The 23,689-nt window shown below is 46.8% G+C and overlaps 1 protein-coding gene across 1 annotated transcript in view; it reads right to left on the bottom strand.

Annotated features, from left to right (window-relative positions):
• Positions 1–20,489, bottom strand: part of LOC106540587 (peroxidasin homolog) — a 104,641-nt gene extending 84,152 nt beyond the window's left edge. The window contains exon 1 of the mRNA XM_087720605.1: positions 20,304–20,489. Within this exon, the coding sequence (XP_087576731.1) occupies positions 20,304–20,467 (164 nt within the window). The 5' untranslated portion in view covers positions 20,468–20,489. The remainder of the gene's footprint in view (positions 1–20,303) is intronic.
• Positions 20,490–23,689: the final 3,200 nt, after the last annotated feature.

The raw sequence follows: 23,689 nt of genomic DNA on the forward strand, positions 1-23,689 counted from the left end.
TTTGCGAGGAGGGGAGGCTGCGATTCTGCCGTGGTGGATGCAGGGTTTCGTTCCGTGTGAAAGTTGCGGCTCTGGAACCGGCGGTAATGTCCGAAAAGATCTTCTTGTGAACCAAGGGACACGTGTTTATGCGCGGTCGCGCGGGACGCCTTGCATTTATGGTGGAACCAGCTGTTGCCTGCAGCTGCCAAGAAAAAATGAACTCCCAGGCTCCATCAACAGCGAGACTGAGAATCAAGATCCCGTGAAGCGCTAGTGCCACTTTCTTAGGGAGGGGTTTCCAAACTTAGCACCTTTAAGATTTTGGGACTTCAACTCCCAGAATTCTCCAGCCAGCTGTGGGGGCTGGAGCTGGCTGGAGAATTCTGGGAGTTGAAGTCCGCAAGTCTTAAAAGTTGCCAAGTTTGGGCACCCCTGTTCTAAGGCCTTTGCAAGGCCCCACTTGGAACTCTGCTTCCAGTTTTGGTGGCCACGATGTAAAAAGGATGTTGAGATTCAAGAAAAAGTCCAGAGAAGAGCAACAAGGAGGATTTGTATTTGTATTTATTAGGATTTAAAACTCAGAGGGGATTAAGGGGTCTGCAGGATAAATTGTATGACGGATGGGAGAGCCAGAACTGACTGCCCAGGACAGTGTTCCAGCCGCCACCACCGCCGCTTCTGCTGCAGCCACCAGAGACTCCTTCCTCCCCGCCGCTTTGTTTCGGGCCGAGAATTAACGGCACTGAGGGTCTTTCCTCAGATGGCACCTGACCTGTTGCCGCCTCACCGTGGCGCTTAGAGGAAGAAGGCAGGTGGCAGGAATGCTAGCCGGCGCTCACCCCCTTACTGCTTTCCCAGCCAGCCAGCCAGCCAGCTAAGCAGGGCGGCCGGGACTGAAGATGGTAGGCCGCAGGGGCAGCGGTGGCGGGCAGTAAATGAATCGAGTGCTGGCCAGCATCCCCACCTCCTTACTCCACGTGTGTGGCCAGAGAGAAATGAGGGAGAGAGGGAGGAGAAGGCCGTCCTAGCAGAAGCTCGGCTTTCTCCTCCCTCTCTCCCCGATTTCCCCCCAGCTATGGCAGAACCAGCAGTGCCTCAAAGTCACCCATCCACCTTTGGATTACTAGTCCAACCCCCTGCTCAAGCGGAGAGACCCTATAACAGAGCTCTGAACTATACCAGGGCTCTCCAAATTTGGCAATTTTAGGAGACCCTATACAGTGGTGGGATGTTGCCGGTTTAATAACAGGTTCGGTGAGCGCGCAGAAGCCAGATGTATTCAGCAGGTTCTGACCAGTTCTGGAGGACCAGTAGCGGAAATTTTGAGTAATTTGGAGACCCAGTAAATACCATTTCTGACTGGCCCCATCTATTCTTTGCCTCCTGAGTCCCAGCTGATCTGGAGGGAATGGGGATTTTGCAGTAACCTTCTGCTGGAGTGGGGTGAGAATGGAGATTTTATAGTATCCTTTCCGTGCCACGCACACCAAGCCACGCCCACAGAACTGGTGGTAAAAGTTTTTGAACCCCATCGCTGGCGCACACTCATCTAAAGTGCTTGTGTGCAGTGCTGAAAATGGAGCATTTAGAAGCTCAGCTGCTTACCTTCCAAGTCAGGGGTAAGTAGAACAGCGGGGGGGGGGGGGGGATCAGCTATCCCGTACGATTGAGATGAGCTGGAAAGCAGGAAATAAAGGACATGATAGGGCAGGTGGACGGGGCCAACTGATCATTGATGCTTACTAATTCGCCAGAACTGGTCCGAATAATTTATGTCCAGGATGTAAGAGCACACTCTCTCCCCCCACTCCATATAATCTCTATCTCTCTGTCTATCCAATCATCTATCATCTCTATCAATCCATCCATCCATCTCCGGGTAGTCCTCGATTTACGACTACAATTGAGCCCAACATTTCTGTTGCTAACCAAGGCCATTAATTGTACAACCTTTCTTGCCACCGTTGTTAAGTGAATCACTGCCATTCTAAAATTAGTTACATGGTTGTTAACTGAATCTGGCTTCCCCCATTGACTTGGCTTGTCAGAAGGTCGCAAGAGGGGATCACACGTTTCTGGGACACTGCGACCGTTATAAATATGAGTCAGTTGTCAAGGGTCTGAGTTTTAACCATGTGACTCTGGCGATGCCGCCATGGTCGTACGGGTGAAAAATGGTCACAAATCACTTTTTTCAGTGCAGTTGTAACTTTGGTCACTAAACGAACGGTTGTAAGTTGAGAACTACCTGTATTGAAAAGGCTCCAAAAAGATAAATCTGTCACCTGGAAATACAGATAGGAAATCCTCGAGTTATGATGATGATGGAGCCTGCCCATTATGTGAGTACATAAATTGTAAATGTAATCTTTTGCAGTGGTCGTTAAATGGACAACTTGGTCATTAACTGGGGGGGGGTGTCAAACAGTCATAAATTAGGCGGTGTTATTGAGCTCTAAAATGTGATCATGTGATCTATTCCCACCTTAGACATGAAAGGGAGCTGAGGGACTTTGAGCCACTCCCAAGGGGACAGTGAGTTCTAGTCCTGCCTTAGCCACAAAAACCAGCTGGATAATTTTGTTTGTTTGTTTGTTTATTTCATTTGTATGCCGCCCTTTTCCCCAAGGGGACTCAGGGCGGCTCACAACTCAAACAAGGGAAGGGGGATACAGACAATTTGACAACAACACAAAACAATACATAATTTAAAAGTGCAACAATCATACCATTCGAGATAGGGGCAACGATTCTTTAGCCCCAGGCCTGTCGGAACAGCCAGGTTTTAAGGGCTATGCGGAAGGCCTGGAGGGTGGTGAGGGTTCGAATCTCCACGGGGAGTTCGTTCCAGAGGGTCAGAGCAGCCACAGAGAAGGCTCTCCTCCGGGTAGTCGCCAGTCGACACTGGCCGGCGGATGGAATTCGGAGGAGGCCTAGTCTGTGGGATCTAATCGGTCTGGTGGAGGTAGTTGGCAGCAGGCGGTCTCTCAAGTACCCAGGTCCAATACCAATTTTGGGCCAATAACCAATAGACAGTGAGGTCTAGTCCCGCCTTAGGCATGAAAGGTGGCTGGGTGACTTTGGGCCATTGCTGCTTCTCCTGCCTTCAGGTGCTTTGGGGAATAGCTTGACTCCCTTCCCTCTTCTTTGTGGCAGCCCCTCAGATATTGGAAGACTGCTATCATGTCACCCCGAGTTCTTTTCATCAGACTAGGCGTACCCACTTCCTGCAACTGTTCATGTTTTAGCCTCCCCTCCCCTTATCCTGGTTGCTCTTCTCTGCACTCTTTCTAGAAAAGATCTCTCAGCATCTTTTTTATGATGCATTATTGTAGGTGTGGTGCTACTTGTTGTAACATAAGTGTAGGCATGCATAGCTATGCTGGAATACTATGCGGATCAGCAGTAATCACTTACCATAAGGTCAGAGGTCACAACTTAACTCTGAAGAACTAAGTAGGTCAGAGGTCACAACTGGTTAACTCTCAGCATTAACTAGGGGTCAAAAGCTTGCATGCTAGTAAAAGATTTATTTGCTGACTATGGGCATTCTCTAGGTTCAGAGGTCTACATGGAAGTGAATGAGTTACCATATACCATAGACTTGTACAACCATGATTGGTCCACATAGACCATGTGACTCCACCCTTCCTTTGTGTATGCTCAATAAAAGAGTCATCCAGACTATGCTCTGGGTCGTCTCATCCCGGAGAAAGACCTGTGTCTGAGTCTTCCTTCATCATTGGCCTCATGGGCGACCCGCGGAGAAACCGCAGTTACTAAAAGCTTTACAGAGTGGTATCAATCAATTGATCTTGATTGTATCTCTGGGTTAATGCACTTCAGGATTGCATTGTTTTCTTTAGCTGCCTCCACCACACACTCTTGTGCAATTTTGAACGCGTCCCTTCCGTCCAGAGGACTCAGAAAACAGAGGGGGTGGGGAGGGGGAGAAAGAAGACAAAGCAGAAGATCAAGCAACAACTGGAACACAGTGAAAGTAACTTTCAAAGAAATACGGAAAAGGGAGAGAGAAAACGCAACTAAAAGCAATTTTCTACCTTCACACAGAAAATTAGCCCCACTGGGCCTCCAAAAATTATTGTGAGAATACCCTCACGTGACTATTCCCTCGATCCTCCGAAAAGACAAGCGCCGATTCCCACCGACACCAAGCTCTACGGCGGCAATAAACATTGAGGTTACGGCGTCCCGCGCAAATGCGGCGAAACTCGTACCCGTGGGTGAACAAGAAGGTGCTTTCGAACATTCCCGCCGGTCCCATTACCGGGACTTCCGCACGAAGGCACCCATCACGAGAGAGCCGCGGGTCCTTCCTCTTCGCAAAGCATCACGGTTGAAGGCCATGCAAATGAGGGTGCTCAGTTCCCCGCCTCCCCGCTCTCTTCGGATAAGGTTTAAGGCTTTGTTGCCGAGTCAAGATCGGCGCTCAGATCGGAGCCACGCCTCCAGCGGTTGCAAAGTGACGTCAGATGAACGAGGCTCACATGTCTGATGGTAACTTTAGGCGTTGCTCCGATTGGATCGCCCGGGTTTTATCGCCAGCATCCCAGCCCACGGAGAACGAACTGGTATACCGAATACTCTTCAAAGGCTGCCCCTGGTCATTATGCTGGTTGCCCTTTATCTATTTTATGATGCAGAATTCTAGGTGTGTTCTTACTAATGTTTTATAGAGTGGTTATTAATGCCTCAATCTTGATTGTATCCCTCTGTTAATGCATTTTAGGATTTCATTAGCTTTTTTCTCCCATTCTCGCTTATGAAGATGCAGAAACAATTGGCACACAGAGAAAATCACTTTCAAGCAAAGACATAGAAAAGCAGAGAGACAAAAACCAACCACCAGCTTTTCTTCTTAGATTTAAAACAAGCCAAATCAGCCCTATTGGGCCTCCAAAAATTCATTGAGAATAACCCAACTGTAACTCGTCCCACCGCACTATGAGAAATATATAGCTAATTCCACTGACGACAAAACCTACGGCGGCATTAGACATTGAGGTTACGGCGTCCCGCGCCACCGCGGTGAAACACGTGTCCGGCGGTCACTTTCGAACACTCCCGCCGGTTCTAGAAGCAGAACTTCCGCACGAAGCGAAAAGGGGCATCGATCATCGGAGACTCCCGTGTCCTTCCTCTTCGCAAAGCATCACGGTTGTAGCCCATGCAAATGAGGCTGCTCAGCTCCCCGCTTCCCCGCTGAGTTTGGATTAGGTTTAAAGCTTTGTTGGAGATTCAAGACCGGCGCTCCGATTGGAGCCACGCCTCAAGTGGCTGCAAAGTGACGTCAGGTGACCGAGGCTCACGTGGATGACGTCACTTTGCATTCTGATGGTAACTTGAGGCGTGGCTCCGATTGAATCCCCCGGCTTTATCGTTCGCATCGCAGCCCACGGAGAACGAAGGGGGCGGGGAGATGAGCAGCTTCATTTGAATTGGCTTCTACCCTCATGCTTTGCGAGGAGGGAAGGCTGCGATGCTGCCAAGAAAGCCACTATGCTCCCAGGCTGAATCAACCGCGAGAATCAAGATCCCGTGAATCAAGATCCGCTAGTACCACCTTCTAAGGCAGGGGTGCCCAAAATTAGCAACTTTAAGACTTGTGGACTTCAACTCCCAGAATTCTCCAGCCAGCTATGGTGGCAGGAGCTATGCTGCTATGCTGGCTGGAGAATTCTCTTAAAAGTTGCCAAGTTTGGGCACCCCTGTTCTAAGGCCTTGGGAAGAACCCACTTTGAGTGCTGCCTCCTGTTTTGGTTGCCAGGATGTAAAAAGGATGTTGAGACTCTGGAAAGAGTTCAGAGAAGAGCAAAAAGGATGAAGGGGTCTGCAGGATAAATTGTATGACGGATGGTGTTACTGAACTCCCAAAATGTGATCTAGTCCTATCTTAGGCATGAAAGCCAGCTGGATGACTTTGGACCAGTCATTGTCTCTAAGCCCAACCCACCTTATAAGGTTATTGTGTGGAAAATAGGAGGAGGAAGGAATATGAAATATGTTTGCTGCCTTGAGTTATTCCTAAAAATAATTTAAAAAATAAGATTAAAAAAGAAAGAAAAAGGAAAAAGAAAGGAACGTTTGAAAAAGAAAAAAATAAAATAAAGAAAGGGAAAGGAAAAGGAAGGAAAAAAGAAAGAAAATAGAAAGGAAGGTCAGAAAGAAGAAAGAAAGAAAGTGAACGAAATAAAAAAGGAAAAGGAAGGAAGGAAGGAAAAAAGAAAGGAAAGTAACAAAGAAGGAAAGAAAGAATGAAGAAGGAAGGGAAGAAAGAGAGAAAAGGAAAAAAAGAAAGGTAAGAAAGGAAGGAAAGAATAAAGGGAGAAAGGGAAAAATGAAAGAAAAAGTAGGAAAAGGAAGGGGGAAAGGAAAGAAGGAAAGAAAAAAGGAATGTAAAAGAAGGAAAAAGAAAAAGGAAGAAAGAGAAAGAATAAGAATGAAAAAGGAAGGAAAAAAAAGGAATGTAAGAAAGGAAAGAAGGAAGAAAAGGGTAGAAGAGAAAGAGTGAGACAGATGTAGTCACGCGGTTGTTAACTGAATCTGGCTTCCCCCATTGACTTGGCTTGTCAGAAGGTCGCAAAAGGGGCTCACACATTTCCGGGACGTTGACCGTCATAAATATGAGTCAGTTGCCAAGGGTCTGAGTTTTGATCATGTGACCCTGGGGATGCCGCCATGGTCGTAAGGGTGAAAAATGGTCACAAATCACTTTTTTTCAGTGCTGTTGTAAGTTTGGTCACTAAACGAACGGTTGTAAGTTGAGAACTACCTGTATTGAAAAGGCTCCAAAAAGATGAATTTGTCACCTGGAAATACAGATAGGAAATTCTCGAGTTATGACCATAACCCTAGCCTGCCCTTTATTTATTTATTTATTTGTTTGTTTGTTTGTTTGTCTTGTATGCAGCCCAGTCCCGGAGGACTCCGGGCGGCTCACAAAAGACAAGGGAAAGGGGGGAACGAGACAAAGACAACATATTAAAAACAAAACCAACATTCACAATTTCCGTGGAGGTAGATGCTTCAAATTATGTGAGTACATAAATTGTAAACATAAACTTCTTTTGCACTGGTTGCTAAATGGTCAACATGGTTTTTAATGGGCATGGTTTTGCCAAAAAGAGGAACTATATATATTACTAAAAACATTGTTAGTGACTGTCAGGTGACCAATGAATTGCCAGAAACAGCCATAAATTAGGCTGTGTTACAGAGCTCCCAAAATGTGATCATGTGATCTAGTCCCACCTTAGACATAAAAAGTGGCTGGGTGACTTTGGGCCACTGCGGCTTCTCCTTCCTTGAGGTGCTTTGGAGAATAGCTTGACTTCCCCTTCTCTGTGGCAGCCTTAGATATCGGTACATTAGGCGTACCGAGTTACAGCACAGCCTCCAGCCCCATCACCCTGGTTTACTCGCCACGTAAGCGGAACAAAAGAATTATCTCTCATTCTCACCCATCAAGATACTACAATGCAAGGGACCAATAGGTTTACCACAGTGAAAAACACATGTATAAAGGAAGATAAATAAAAGGAAATCAATTTCTTTAGTTCCAGAACAACGTATGAACAGCCCGACTGGGCCTCCAAAAATTTATTGATTATAACCCATCACTGGATCATCCTGCAAAACTCCGAAAATTGAAGTACTAATTCCACCGACACGGGCCCTACGGCGACAATAGATATTGAGGTTACGGCGTCCCGCACGACCGCAGTGAAACGCGTATCCGTGGGTGGAAAAGAAGGGGCTTTCGAACATCCCCACCGGGCCTACAACCGGGATTTCCGTACGAAGCGAAACAGTGCATCCATCACGAGAGAGTCGCGGGTCCTTCCTCTTCGCAAAGCATCACGGTTGAAGCCCATGTAAATGAGTTTGCTCAGCTCCCCGCCTCCCCGCCCCGTTTGCATGAGGTTTAATGCTTTGTTGGCGAGTCAAGACCGGCGCTCAGATCGGAGCCACGCCTCAAGCGGATGCAAAGTGACGTCAGATGAACGAGGCTCACGTGCCTGACGTCACTTTGCATCCTGATGGTCACTTGAGGCGTGGCCCCGATTGGATCTCCCGGGTTTCTCGCCAGCATCGCAGCCCACGGAGAACGAACTGGGCAGGGAGGCGGGGCGATGACCAGCCTCATTTGCATTATCTTCTACCGTGATGCTTTGCGAGGACGGAAGGCTGCGATTCTGCCGTGAGGGATGCAGCGTTTTGCTCCATGTGAAAGTCCCGGCTCTGGAACCGGCGGGAATGTCCGAAAAGATCTTCTTGTCAACCCAGGGACAGGTGTTTATGCGCGGTCGCGCGGGATGCGTTGCATTTATGGGAGAGCTAGCAGTTGGTTGCAGCTGCCAAGAAAGCCCATGCGCTCCCAGGCTGCATCAACAGCGAGACTGAGAATCAAGATCCCGTGAAGCGCTAGTGCCACTTTCTAAGGCAGGGGTGCCCAAACGTAGCACCTTTAAGGCTTGTGGACTTCAACTCCCAGAATTCTCCAGCCAGCTATGGTGGCTGGAGCTATGCTGTTATGCTGGCTGGAGAATTCTGGGAGTTGAAGTCCACAAGTTTTAAAAGTTGCCATGTTTGGAGACCTCTGTTCTAAGGCCTTGGGAAGGCCCCACTTTGAGTGCTGCCTCCTGTTTTAGTTGCCAGGATGTAAAAAGGATGTTGAGACTCCTTTTAAGGGAAAATTAAGATAACAACCTGAGGTATTTCCTGCCAGGAATGTTGATAAGACAGCAAAGTGGCCTTTGATTAAAAACACGGACCAGATCCCTCTTCCTGGTTAAAAGTCAGAAACTGGTCAAGGAGCACGTGTTTATAAATAAATAAGAATAAATTTACATGGGATTTTTTGTTATCGAATATCAGGTTGGGTTGATGAGCAGAGGTGAATTTCACATAATTTTGCCACCAGTTCATGCACCGAAAACACACGCTTTGTTGAGCAAACACCTTTTGCACATGCGCTTATAAAACATGGTTAAATAGAACAGCACAGAGCTGTGGAAGGGTGCACATCCTTTTGTTTGTTTCTTCATTTACACCTTAGCTGCATAACCTCCTTCTTTTAAGTTCTTCTATCAGGAAAAGGTAAAAGTAAAGGTTCCCCTCGCACATACGTGCTAATCATTCCTTACTTTAGGGGACGGTGTTCATCTCTGTTTCAAAGCCGAAGAGCCAGCGCTGTCCAAAGACGTTTCTGTGGTCATGTGGCTGGCATCACTCAACACCAAAGGTGCATGGAGCACTGTTACCTTCCCACCAAAGGTGGTTCCTATTTTTCTACTTGCATTTTTATGTGCTTTCGAACTGCTAGGTTGGCAGAAGCTGCGACAAGTGACGGGAGCTCACCCCATTAAGCGGTACTAGGGAACTGGACCGCCGAACTGCCGACCTTTCTGATCGACAAGCTCAGCATCTTAGTCACTGAGCCACCACGTCTCTGTCGCCCGCAGGGAGAAGCGCAAATCCTTTATTTTCCACCAGCTCTCTCAACCCCTCGGTTCCTCTGGAGACTCAATCACAGCCAAAAATACAGCCATGCTTTTCATACTTTTCATTATCTTAAATATCTTGATATACAGGTAATCCTCTCATTACGACCACAGACCCCAAACGTCTGTTGCTAAGTGAGACAGTTGTTCAGGAAATTTTGGTGGCCATGGCAATGTTATGGGGTCACGCAATCCCCTTTTGCGACCTTCTGACATGCAGAGTCAATGGGAAAGCCAGATTCACTTAACAACCGTAACTAGAACAGCAAGGGGGCGGAAATCAGCTGTGCCGCGCGATTGAGATTAGCTAGGAAACAGGAAATAAAGGACAGGATAGGGCAGGGGAAGGGCCAACAGATCGTCGGTGCTTACCAGTTTGCCCGAACTGGTCCGAACCGGCTGAATACCACCCTCTGGCCCTATATAAGGGTTCTCTGAACATGGCAATTTCAAGAGTTGTGGACTTCAACTCCCAGAATTCAGAAAGAGAATAGAAATAAGGAATAGAATGAGAATAGAATAGAATGGAATGGAATGGAATAGAAAAGAAATAAGGAATAGAATAAGAATAGAAGGAATAGAATAGAATTAAGGAATAGAATAGAATGGAATGGAACAGAACAAAATAGAATTCTTTATTGGCCAAGCGTGATTGGACACACAAGGAATTTGTCTTCGGTGCGTAAACTCTCAGTATACATAGAAATCCGGAATCATAAGATATAACAATCAGTGTTAGTCATAGGATACTAAATAAGCAATCGAATCATACTAGGAAACTAAATAAAGCAATATAAATCCTAAAGATACAAGCAACAAGTTTATAAGTAGGAGATAGATAGGTAATAGGAAGGATGAGAATAATAATAATTACAGCCTTAGTAAATAGTTTGACTGTGTTGTTGGAATTAGTGGGTCTTTGATCATGTGACCCTGGGGATGCCACCATGGTCGTAAGGGTGAAAAATGGTCACAAATCACTTTTTTCAATGTTGTTTTAAGTTTGGTCACTAAACGAACGGTTGTAAGTTGAGAACTACCTTGATTGAAAAGGCTCTAAAAGATGAATCTGTCCCCTAGGAATGCAGGTAGGGAATGCTCCAGTTATGATCACAAGCAGCCTGCCCATTATGTCATGGCATGACAAAACCGTGCTCGACTAAAGCGCGCCCGATTAAACCGCGTCGCTGATGTCATCAACAGGGCGACAACAGCGAGCGCGGAGAAAGAAGGGCGCTTTAAATAGCGCTTTGAAAGCAAGCCGATTCAAGTTAAGGTAAGGGTTAGGTTTAGGGTTAGGTTTAGGGTTAGGTTTAGGGTTAGGTTTAGGGTTAGGTTTAGGGGGGTTAGGTTTAGGTTTAGGGGTTAATTTTAAGTTTAGCGTTTACAGCGTGCTTTTTTCTCCGCGCTGTTGTCGCACTGTGATGACATCAGCTACGCGGTTTCATCGAGCGCCCTTTAGTCAAACGTGGTTTTGTGGTGGAACCCATTATGTGAGTACGTACATTGTAAATTTAAACTACTGTACTTTTACAGTGGTCGTTAAATGGACACCATGGTTGTTAACTGGCATGGTTTTCCCAAAAAGAGGAAGTGTATTTCACTAAAAAACATCATTAGTGACTGTCAGGAGACAATAGGCTGCTACAAACAGCCATAAATTAGGTACTGAGTTCCCAAAACGTGATCTAGTCCCGGTTTAGGCATGAAAGGGAGCTGAGTGAGTTTGAGCCACTCCTCACCCGAAAGTGAGTTCTAGTCCCACTTCAGGCATGAAAGGTAGCTGGGTGACTTTGGGCCATTGCTGCGTCTCCTGCCTTCAGGTGCTTTGGAGAATAGCTTGACTTCCCCTTCTCTGTGGCAGCCCCTTTAGATATTGGTAGCTGTAACCAGGGGGGCATTTGCCCAGGTTCGCCTGGTGCACCAGTTGTGTCCCTACCTGAACCGGGAAGCCCTCACAACAGTCACTCGTGCCCTTGTGACCTCTAGGCTGGAGTACTGCAATGTGCTCTACATGGGGCTGCCCTTGAAGAGTATTCGGCGACTTCAGCTGGTCCAGAATGTGGCCGCGCGAGCGATCGTGGGTGCACCTCGATTCACGCACGTAACACCTATCCTCCGCGAACTGCACTGGCTGCCTGTTGATCTCCGGGTGCGCTTCAAGGTGCTACTTGTCACCTACAAAGCCCTTCATGGTATTGGATCTGGGTACTTGAGAGACCGCCTACTGCCAATTACCTCCACTAGACCGATAAGATCGCATAGATTAGGCCTCCTCCGAATTCCATCAGCCAGCCAGTGTAGACTGGCAACTACCCGAAGGAGAGCCTTCTCGGTGGCTGCTCCGACCCTCTGGAACGAACTCCCCGTGGAGATTCGCACCCTCACCACCCTCCAGACCTTCCACACCGCCCTTAGCTGTCCTGGGGTTAAAGACTCTAATCCCTACTCGAATTGTATGACTGTTGTGTTCTTAAATGATGTAGTGTCTTTATGTTGCAAATTGTTTGTCCTTCCCCTCCCCCCCTTGAACTGTGAGCCCGGCATACAAATAAAGTAAAGTGAAATGAAATGAAATTGGGTACATTGCTATCATGTCACCCCTCGTTCTTTTCATCAGACTAAGCATACCTAGTTCCAGCAACTGTTCTTCATATGTTTCAGCCTCCAGCCAGCTAATCATCCTGGTTACTTACACAGGCAGGGGACCCATAAACCACCGGCAAAAGCAGAATGAACTTTGTCCCAAAAGATCAAAACACGTACCGAAAACCACTTTCGAACAAACACATAAGATGAAGAGGCGACTACCCGTTCCTCTAACTTTAGAACAACGTAGAATTAGCCCTATTGGGCCTCCAAAAATTGGTTAATTAACCCATACGTGGAGTCTCCCACAGCGCACAGAGAATCGTATAACTATTCCCACCGACACCAAGCCCTACGGCGGCAATAGACATTGAGATTAGGGCGTCCCGCACGACCGCGGCGAAACACGAGTCCGTGGGTGGGTAAGAAGGTGTTTTGGAACATTGTCGCCGGTTCTAGAACCAGGACTTTCGCACGAAGCGAAACGGTGCATCCATCACGGGAGAGTCGCGGGTCCGTCCTCTTCGCAAAGCATCACGGTTGAAGCCCATGCAAATGAGGCTACTCAGTTCCCGCCTCCCCGCTCAGTTTGGATGAGGTTTAACGCTTTGCTGGCGAGTCAAGACCGGCACTCAGATCGGAGGCACGCCTCAAGTGGGTGCAAAGTGACGTCATCTAAACGAGGCTCACGTAGATGACGTCACTTTGCATCCCTATGGTAACTTGAGGCGTGGCTCCGATTGAATCGCCCGGGTTTATCGCAGCCCACGGAGAACGAACTGGACGGGGAGGCGGGGCGATGAGGAGCCTCATTTGCATTATCTTCTACCGTGATGCTTTGCGAGGAGGGAAGGCTGCGATGCTGCCAAGAAAGCCACTGTGCTCCCAGGCTGCATCAACCGCGAGACTGAGAATCAAGATCCCGTGAATCAAGATCCGCTAGTGCCACTTTCTAACGCTGCGATTCTGCCGTGATGGATGCAGCGTTTCGCTCCGTGCGAAAGTCCCGGCTCTGGAACCGACGGGAATGTCCGAAAAGATCTTGTGAACCCAGGGACACGTGTTTATGCGCGGTCACGCGGGAACCTTACATTTATGGGGCAGCCAACAGTTGGCTGCAGCTGCCAAGAAAGCCCATGCGCTCCCAGGCTGCATCAACAGCGAGACTAAGAATCAAGATCACGTGAAGTGTTAGTGCCACTTTCTAAGGCAGGTGGCCCCAAACATGGCACCTTTCAAGACTTGTGGACTTCAACTCCCAGAATTCTCCAGCCAGCTATGGCGGCTGGAGCTATGCTGCTGTGCTGGCTGGAGAATTCTGGGAGTTGAAGTCCCAAAGTCTTAAAAGTTGCCAAGTTTGGGCACCCCTGTTCAAAGGCCTTGGCAAGGCCCCACTTGGAGTGCTGCCTCCAGTTTTGTTGGCCACGATGTAAAAAGGATGTTGAGACTCTAGAGTCCAGAGAAGAGCAATAACGAGGATTGGGGGTTTGCAGGAGGCTTTAGGAGCTTCTTTTGCAGTGGTTGTTAAATAGACAACACAGTTGTTAACGGGCATGGTTTTGCCAGAAAGAGGAAGTGTATTTCACTAAAAACATCATCAGTGACTGTCAGGAGATAATGGGCCGCTACAAGCAGCCATTAATTAGGCTGTGTTACAGAGCTTCCGAAATGTGATCATGTGATCTAGTTCCGCTTTAGACATGAAAGTGAGCAGAGTGTCTTTGGGCCAATCATCAGGGGACAGTGAGTTCTAGTCCTGCCTTAGGCACGAAAGGTGGCTGGTTGATTTTTGGCTTTTGCTGCTTCTCCTGCCTTCATGTGCTTTTGATAATACTTTGACTTCCCCTTCTTTGTGGCAGCCCCTTAGATATCGATACATTGCTATCTTGTCACCCCTACCCCTAGTTCTTTTCATCAGACTAAGTATACCCAGGTCCTGCAACTGTTCTTCATATGTTTTAGTCCGCTAATCATCCTGGTCGCTCTTCTCCGCACTCTTTCTAGAAAGTCTCTCTCAACATCTTTTTATGATGCAGTATTGTAGGTGTGGTGTTGAGGCTTTAAAAAGTGGTGTTAATACCTCAACTTGACCTTGATTGTATCCCTCCGCTAATGCAGTTGGCTTACGCGGCTAGGGGAGAGGTCTGCAAAGTTGGCTCTTATAAGACTGGTGGACTTCAACACCCAGAATTCCCCAACCAGCAGTGGGGAGGTGATCAAAAGCAGAACGAAAATCCACTACCATACCGTTTGGAAATCCACTACCATGCCGTCGGAAGATGCCATAATTAAAAAGATCTATGAATGTGCAGAAATGGACAGAATGACGGGTTGGCTGAGGGACAAAGGAGAAACGGAACATTATCTTAGCTGGAACCTATGGTATATGTGGGCGACAAGGAGAACAGCAGGGACTTAAAATGGGGAAAGTTAAAAGTGAACATGGGTATTGTAATAGATCCCTGAACTTTGCAATGAGATGTGGCTTAGAGACCTAACAATGAGGAAGGAAAGAAAAAAGTTGGGCTGTGAATGACTGTGGGGGGGGGAGGGGGGGTTGTATGTTTAAAATTGTATTTGTATCTATGTTTTACTCTTTAAAAAATGTATAACTAATGAATGCCGATACAAAAGGCTGTATATCTACTTTATATTGTTATGTATGTTTTGTCTTTTCTTATGTTGTTGTGTTTTTCTTTCTGTTTTTAAAGGTAATAATGTTTAATAAAAACTAAAAAAAAAAAAAGCAGAACGAAAGGATATTCTCCCCCAACAAGATACTATAAAGAAAACGAGCAATAATCGGAAGAGTGAAAAACACTTTCAAACAGACATAAAAAGGGAAATGTGTCAGCCAAATCGCAGGCTTTCTCCTATTTCCTCTACCTTTAGAACCAAACCAGCCCTACTGGGCCTCCAAAAATTGAATAATAACAACCCATTCTGGATGCTATCTCCACCGTCCGAGAAAGTAAGAATAATTTTCACAGACACCAAATCCTATGGCGGCAACATACATTGAGATTACGGCGTCCCGCGCAACCGCGGCGAAACACGCATCCGTGAGTGGGCAAGAGGGTGTTTTCGAACATTCCCGCCGGTTCTAGAACCGGGACTTCCGCACGAAGCGAAACGGAGCGCCCATCACGGGAGAGTCGCGGGTCCTTTTTCTTCGCAAAGCATCACGGTTGAAGTCCATGCAAATCGGCCCGCTCAGCTCCCCGCTCCGTTTGGATGACGTTTAATGCCTTATTGGCGAGTCAAGACCGGCCCCTCAGATCGGAGCCACGCCTCAAGCGGGTGCAAAGTGACGTCAGATGAACGAGCCCCACGTGCCTGACGTCACTTTGCATCCTGATGGTAACTTGAGGCGTGGCTCCGATTGACTCGCCCGGGTTTATCACTCGCATCGCAGCCCACGGAGAACGAACTGGGCGGGGCGATGACCAGCCTCATTTGCATTATCTTCTACCGTGATGCTTTGCGAGGAAGGGAGGCTGCGATTCTGCCGTGAGGGATGCAGCGTTTTGCTCCGTGTGAAAGTCCCGGCTCTGGAACCGGCGGGAATGTCCGAAAAGATCTTCTTGTGAACCCAGGGACACGTGTTTATGCACAGTCGCGCGGGATGCCTTGCATTTATGGGAGAGCTAGCAGTTGGCTGCAGCTGCCAATAAATCCCATGCGCTCCCAGGTTCCATCAACAGCGAGACTGAGAATCAAGATCCCGTGAAGCGCTAGTGCCACTTTCTAAGGCGGGGGGGGGGGCAAACATGGCAGGAGGAAAGGAAGGTAAGATAGAAGGAAAGGGGGGAGAATGGAAGGAAGAAAAGGAAGGAGAGAAAAAGAATAAGAAAAAAAGAAATAAGGAAGGAAAAGGAATGAAGGAAAAAGGAATGTAACAAAGGAGGACAGAAAGAATGAGAAAGAGATAAAAGGAAAGAAGGAAAAGAAAGAAAAAAGGAATGTTAGAAGGAAAGAAAGAATGAAGGAGGGAAAAAGAAGAGAAAGAAAGAAAAAGGAAAGGAAAGAAGGAAAGAAAAGGAAGGAGAGAGAAAAGGATAGAAGGAAAAGGAAGGAAAGAAGGAAGAAAGGAACATAAGAAAGGAAAGAAAGAAAAGGAAGGAAGGGAAGGATAGAAAAAAAAGAAGAAAATGAGAAAAAAGGAAAGAATAAAGAAAGGAATGTAAGAAAGAAGGAAAGAAGAAGGGAGGGAGGGAAGAAGGAGAGAAAGAAAGAAAACGAGACTGATGCTCTGTTTGAGATCCACATCTTGGCAAGGCCACATTTGAGTCAATTACTGGACCCCACCTGTGGTTTCTGCACCATTGAAAAGCCAAAGAGCCTCAAAGCCAACCAAACCTCCTTGTCCACCAGACCCAAGTATTAGCCAGCCCCCCTTCCCCCCCCCCTTAAGACTCTGCAAGCTGCAATTCAGATTTTTCTGGACCGAAGCGGAGTTCCTTTCCATGCAGTTGACCTTGGACTTCAAACAGCCCAAACCGTGGAGCAAACCGCCACGGATCTCATTGGGTTCGAAGAGTGCAGAGCACAAATGGCCCACAGCTGTTGTTGGCCTTGGAACCCGTTCAGCCCTTCACTTTTGGGGCCTCCAGCTGCAGCCGAAGGAGAAGTGCCAAGAGTCAGTCTGGGCCATTCCTCCGGCAGGCGTTTTTCAGAGCCGAGTTTCCTGTGCATTTGCTCTCTTCGCTGGCCGAATTTGGGGAGAAGCAGGAGGGGGAGAAATGCATGGCTTGCTCTAGGGAACATTAGGATAACAACCGGAGGTATTTCCTGCGAGGAATGTTGATAAGACAGCAAGGTGGCCTTTGATTAAAAACACGGACCAGATCCCTCTTCCCGGTTATGAGACAGAAACGGCTCAAGGAGGACGTGTTTATAAATAAGAATAAAGTTACATGGAGTTTTTGTTATCGAAGCACCAAGTGGGGTTGTTGAACGGGTCTTACATAATTTTATCACCAGTTCACCGCGCACCGAAACTGAGTGCGTGTGCATGCGTACTCCGTGAGTGCGTGCACCTTCTGCTGCACATGCGCTTTGCTTGCATGTGCGGCTTGCATGCATGCATGCGGCTTAAAAAACATGGTTAAATAGGACAGCATAGAGCAGTGGCACGGGCCACCACACCTGCAGGTTGCCATTACTGGTTTGTCCGAACCAGCTGAGTACAACCCCTGTTGTTGAGGCTTTTCAGATATACAAAATACAAAACTGCCTAGGGAATTGTGGGAGTTGAAGTCCACCCATCTTAAAACGGTCAACTTTCAGAAACACTGGTTGAAGGGAAAGGAAACCTACTTATTTATCTTTGATGGATATCAGCCAGAATAAAATTTTCATTTGTTCTCTCTCTCCTTTTGCTTTTTTCATCTATGCCTCTGCTGCGTAATGGCTAGCTAACCACCTCCTTTTAAGTTCTCCCATCAGGTAAAGGTAAAAGTAAATGTTCCCCTCGCACATATGTGCTAATTGTTCTTGACTTTAGGGGACGGTGCTCCTCTCCGTTTCAAAGCCGAAGAGCCAGCGCTGTCCGAAGACGTCTCTGTGCTCATGTGGCTAAACGCCGAAGGCGCACGGAACACTGTTACCTTCCCCAGAAAGGTGGTTCCTATTGTTCTACTTGCATTTTTATGTGTTTTCTGACTGCTAGGTTGGCAGAAGCTGGGACAAGTCACGGGAGCTCACCCCATTAAAGCGGCGCTAGGGATTCGAACCGCCGAACTGCCGACCTTTCTGATCGACAAGCTCAGTGTCTTAGTCACAGCCACTGGGTCCCTGTCTTCTATCAGAGACGAGCCCAAATCCTATATTTTCCACTAGCTCGCTCTCCCCTCAGTTCCTCTGGAGACTCAAATCAGAGTCTCAAATCATTAAATCTAGGCAACTTGAAAAGATTAGTCATTTTGTCCTATGTTCTCAAAATGCTCTCTTTAAAAATACAGCCAGGCCTCTCATACTTTTAATTATCTTAACTCTCTTGATATAGCAGGTAAGCCGCGCATTACGACCACAAATGACCCCCAAAACGTCAGTTGCTAAGTGAGATAGTTCAGGGAATTTTGGTGGGCACGGCAACTTCATGGGGTCACGCAATTCCCTTTTGCGACCGTTTGACACGCAGAGTCAACGGGAAAGCCGGATTCACTTAACAACCGTGTTACTTAACAACTGGAGTGATTCACTTAACAACGGCGTCAGGAAAGGTAGTAAAATAGGGTAAAACTCACTTCACAACCGTCTCACTTAGCAGCAGAAATGTTGAGCTCAATGTTGGCCGTAAGTTGAGGTCTACCTGGATAGGATCCAGCACAATCAGGTAGAAACTATTCACAATCCTTTGAAAATTATCTTCTACAATAATACAATACAATACAATACAATACAATACAATAGCAGAGTTGGAAGGGACCTTGGAGGTCTTCTAGTCCAATCACCTGCCTAGGCAGGAAAAACTATACCGTTTCAGACAAATGGCTATCCAACATCTTCTTAAAGACTTCCAGTGTTGGGGCATTCACAATTTCTGGAGGCAACTTCTGTTCCACTGATTAATTGTTCTCATTGTCTAACTTAATTGTTCTAACTGTTCTTCCAACAGGCACAGAGAGAGAATTTTCAGCCCAGCCCTCTAAAGCACGTGGGAATCTTATGTTTACTTTTTCTGCCCATTGCACACTTGATGCTGCTTGCTCTTTTTCACTTCCCATCTGAGCAAAAAAAAAGTCTGCACTAGCACAGATCTAGACAGAATGCCACAAATAGATGCATGTTTCAATCAAAATAGAGTTGGAAGGGACCTTGGAGGTCTTCTAGTCCAACCCCCTGCTCAAGCAGGAAACCCCATACCAGTGATGGTGAACCTTTTCACCATTGAGTGTCCGAATTGGAAAACGTGTGCGTATGTCCACACCACAGCACCAGAACCCCGAAGACCAGGGGGGCGGCACAAGTACTGGTGGGATGCTGGCGATTTAATAACTGGTTCAGTGAGTGCCAGAGGGGGTATTCAGCAGGTTCTGACCAGTTCTGGAGAACCAGTAGCGGAAATTTTGAGTAATTCGGAAAACCGGTAAATATTTCCTCTGACTGGCCCCATCTATTCTCTGCCTCCTGACTCCCAGCTAATCGGGAGGGAATGGGGATTTTGCAGTAACCTTCCCCTGCCATGCCCACCAAGCCACACCCACATATCTGGTAGTAAACGTTTATGAATCCCACCATTATCTATCTATCTATCTATCATCTATCTATCTATCTATCTATCTATCTATCTATCTATCTATCTATCTATCTATCTATCTACCTACCTACCTACCTACCTACCTACCTACCTACCTACCTACCTACCTATCTCTTTATCTAGCCATCTTGCTCTATCTATCTCTTTATCTAGCCATCTTGCTCGCTCTATCTATCTATCTATCTATCTATCTATCTATCTATCATCTATCTATCTATCTATCTATCTATCTATCTATCTATCTATCTATCTATCTATCTATCTATCTCTTTATCTAGCCATCTTGCTCTATCTATCTATCTATCATCTATCAATCTATCAATCTATCAATCTATCTATCTATCTATCTATCTATCTATCTATCTATCTATCTATCTATCTATCTATCTATCTACCTACCTACCTACCTACCTACCTACCTACCTACCTACCTACCTATCTCTTTATCTAGCCATCTTGCTCTATCTATCTCTTTATCTAGCCATCTTGCTCTATCTATCTATCTATCTATCTATCTATCTATCTATCTATCTATCTATCTATCTATCTATCTATCTATCTATCTATCTATCTATCTATCTATCTATCCATCCATCCATCCATCCATCCATCCATCCATCCATCCATCCATCCATCCACCCACCCACCCACCCACCCACCCACCCATCCACCCACTTAAAGTTTGCCGTTAGAACAGCCCTGAAAAGTATCTTCTTCTTATTCCCCTGCTATTAAAAAAAGAGGCGAAGCAGCAAACCGTTCATTTTTGCAACCTGATCCTAACGATCCCATCTGCGACTTAGAAGCCTGCCGAAGCCCAGCCAGGCTTAGCTCTCTTGGCTTAATCGGCTCAGAAAAAGCTTTGCCTGCCACGGTTTGAATCCGAGTGAAGCGAAACCCGGGACAACGATAACCCCCAAAGCAAAAAAAAACCTCAATTTACTCACAGGACGTTGGTTTGCGGCGAAACTTCGGGGACGCCCTCCAGCATCAGATGCATGCATCTTACTGTCGTCCTGAAACACAGGCATCGGCTGGGACAGAAAGTGGCCAAGGGAGGTGTGGACAGGACAAGCCAAATACTTGAAAAGGCTACGATTGTGCTTAGCATGGTATTTGCTGGAAATGGGACGTTTCTGCGATTTTTTGATCTGCAAAAAAAAATAAAAAATAAAAAATAGGGGCAGGCAGGAAATTCCCAGCTTTAAGAGCGAGCAGGGAGGAGGAGGAGGAGGAGAACACACTCACACACTCACACACACGCAGAGAGACACACAAACATATGTTTCCTATTAAGTTTGACAAGCCCCCTCCCGGCTTAAGATGCTCATATAACATCTGAGAATGCAGCGGGCGACCCTAGTTGGCCTTCGTAATCCATTACAGTTGGTGCTTAATTTCGCCCTCGGCTCTCTGCCACGACACCAGCGGGGAGGGAGGGGGGCGGGCGGGGTGAATTCACTTTCCCTTGGTCACTGGGAGACGTTGAGTGTGTACGTTACAATCGAAACGATGGGGCGTTGCAGGATTTTGGACACAGCTAATCTAGAGCAGTGTTTCTCAACCTTGGCCACTTGAAGATGTCCGGACTTCAACTCCCAGAATTCCCCAGCCAGCGAATGCTGGCTGGGGAATTCTGGGAGTTGAAGTCCGGACATCTTCAAGTGGCCAAGGTTGAGAAACACTGATCTAGAGAAGAGAAGGAGTAGGGGGGTGACAGGATAGCTGCGTACATGAGGGGCTGCCACTAAGAAGAGGGGGGTGGGCAATTTATTATCCAAAGCACCAGAAGGCAGGACAAGAAGCAATGGGTGGAAACTAATCAAGGAGAGGAGCAACTTGGAACTAAGGAGAAATTTCCTGACAGTGAGGACAATTAATCAGTGGAACAGAAGTTGCCTCCAGAGGTTGTGGGTACTTCATTACTGGAGGTTTTTAAGAAGAGATTGGAGAACCGCTTGTCGGAAATGGTATTGGGTCCCCCGGGTTGGACTAGAAGACCTCTGAGCCAGGGGTGGGTTCCTGCCAGTTCTAAGCTCTTCCACAAATCTACCATGCCGTTTAGAACCGGTTCCAGCTCCCTCTCCCCGCCCGTCCGCACCACGCTTGCCCCGCCCGCCACTCACTGATTGGCTGGCTCACCAATGACCCCGCCCGCCTCTAAGAGTCCTATCTAAACCTTAAAGTCTTAAAACTGTCAAGTTTGAACACCCCTGGGTTGTTTTTTTTTCTAATGTGTTAGTGGTGCAAGGGTCTTGTAACTTGACAGCTTTAAGACTTGCGTGCTTCAAATGCCAGAGTTTCTGAGCCAACATTTTGGTTGCTAAGCAAGAGCGTTGTTAAGTGAGTTTCACCACATTCTACAAGTTGGCCACGCCCACCCAGTCACTTGACTGCCAAGCCACTCCCATCAGTCACCTGGCTGGCAAGCCACTCCCACAAAACAGGCCATACCCACAGAAGAGGTTCTAAAAATGTTGAAACCCACCATTGTCTCCGAGGTCCCTTCCAGCTCAATCCTGCTAGTGTGGAAAATAGATGGCTCTTTTGCATTATTCAGGTGATCCTGAGGACACATTAAGATATCCAGGTATCATCAATGTTTTTCTAAACAGAGGTCTTCAAACTTGGCAACTTTAAGACTTGTAGACTTCAACTTTCAGAATTCTTGGAGTTGAAGTCCACAAGTCTTAAAGTTACCAAGTTTGGGGACCCCTTGTCTAAAAGAATGTCAAAATTGAACAGCCCTCCCTCAACAGAAGGGGAGAGATATGACATTGTGTATCTCCAGTCTACGACACAGTCCATTCAGCAGTTCCAAGAAGGCTCCTCACACATTTGCACCACTCAGGTGATACTAAGGACAGGGATAAACCTCCAAGTGGCCTCAATGACCCTCTAAAAGGATGCAAATGACCAGCTGTCTGCAAGGAGTATAAACCCTTCCCTTCCCCACCATCCAGCCGGAACTGAAGAAGCTTCTTGGATGAGAAGTGAAGCATCTTCAAAGAAAAAACCCCAGAAAGTCCACTTGTCTCTTGAAAAAGCAAAACACTTTTGGCACAACCAGGACCTGGATGACTGAGAATCTCCATAGAGATTCCATCCGCCTTGCTTAGCAACAGAAATTAGGTCCCCAATTGTGGTCGTAAGTGGAGGACTGTTAGGTACTCATGCAGATGTGACATTATCCTTGGATTTTTTGCAGAGTTTCTCAGCCCTTGTTTATCAACTCTGAGAGGCCTTCATTTTTCCACTTCCTCAGGAGCCATGGATGAAAACGAATCAAGGAGAGAAATGAGAACTAAGGAGAGAACAATAAACCAATGGAACATCTATGGAGCTTCTCAGTCATCCAAGTATTGGTTGTCCCAAAGGTGTTTCCCACTCCGCACCAAAAAGCAACTGGAGTTTCTTGTTTCTCTTTGAAGATGTTTCACTTCTCACCCAGGAAGCTTCTTCAGCTCTGACTGGATCAGAGGTGGGTTCCTACCAGTTCGCAACTATTCGGTAGAACTGGTTCATCAAATCTACCGAACCGGTTAGAAGAGGTTCCACCAGTGGACCCAGAAAGCAGGCCACACCTACAGAAGAAGTTCCAAATTTTTTTGAAACTCACTACTGATTCTTGGATATGATTATTCTACACTATCATGCTCCTATTTATAAAACTCAGTGCCTCTGTGAAAGGGAAGGATGACTACTGCGTTTGTGGTGCAATCAGAACATTGCGTGTGTTGAAGTTGTTTTAACGAAACCAAAGATGCCTTTTAAAAAACAAGTTTACATCATATTCTTATGCATGCCAGTGCTGTGTGTGAGATAATTTAAGGTGGTTCTGACAAGTGTCGTCGGTATCTTCATATCCGGTCACATGGGTGGCAAGCCGCTCCCATCCGGTCACATAGGTGGCAAGCCACTCCACAAAGGAGGCCACACCCACAGAGTAGGTTCGAACAATTTTTGAAGCCCACCACTGGACTGGATGGTGGGGAATGGAAGGATTTATACTCCTTGCAGACAGCTGGTCATTTGCATCCTTTTAGAGGGACGTTGAGGCCACTTGGAGGTTCATCTGTCCCCTCAGGGTCACCTGAATAGTTCAAATGGTGTGGAGCCTTCCTGCAACTTCTTGGGATGTTCAATATTGACATAGATGACCTCTTGGGTCCCTCTTTCAAACCAGCGGTCCTCTCTATCCAAAATGTAGACTTTGCTTTCTTCAAAAGAGTGGCTGGAACGGATTGCTCTTTAGAAGAGTTGTACATGATCCAACACTGGAGGTTTTCAAGAAGAGATTGGACAACCATTTGATTAGCTAAAATTAATTTAA

This window comes from Thamnophis sirtalis, unplaced genomic scaffold, assembly GCF_051295495.1.
Source record: "Thamnophis sirtalis isolate CommonGarterSnake01/CBP01778 unplaced genomic scaffold, rThaSir2_p1.2 scaffold_7, whole genome shotgun sequence".
Lineage (NCBI taxonomy): Eukaryota > Metazoa > Chordata > Lepidosauria > Squamata > Natricidae > Thamnophis > Thamnophis sirtalis.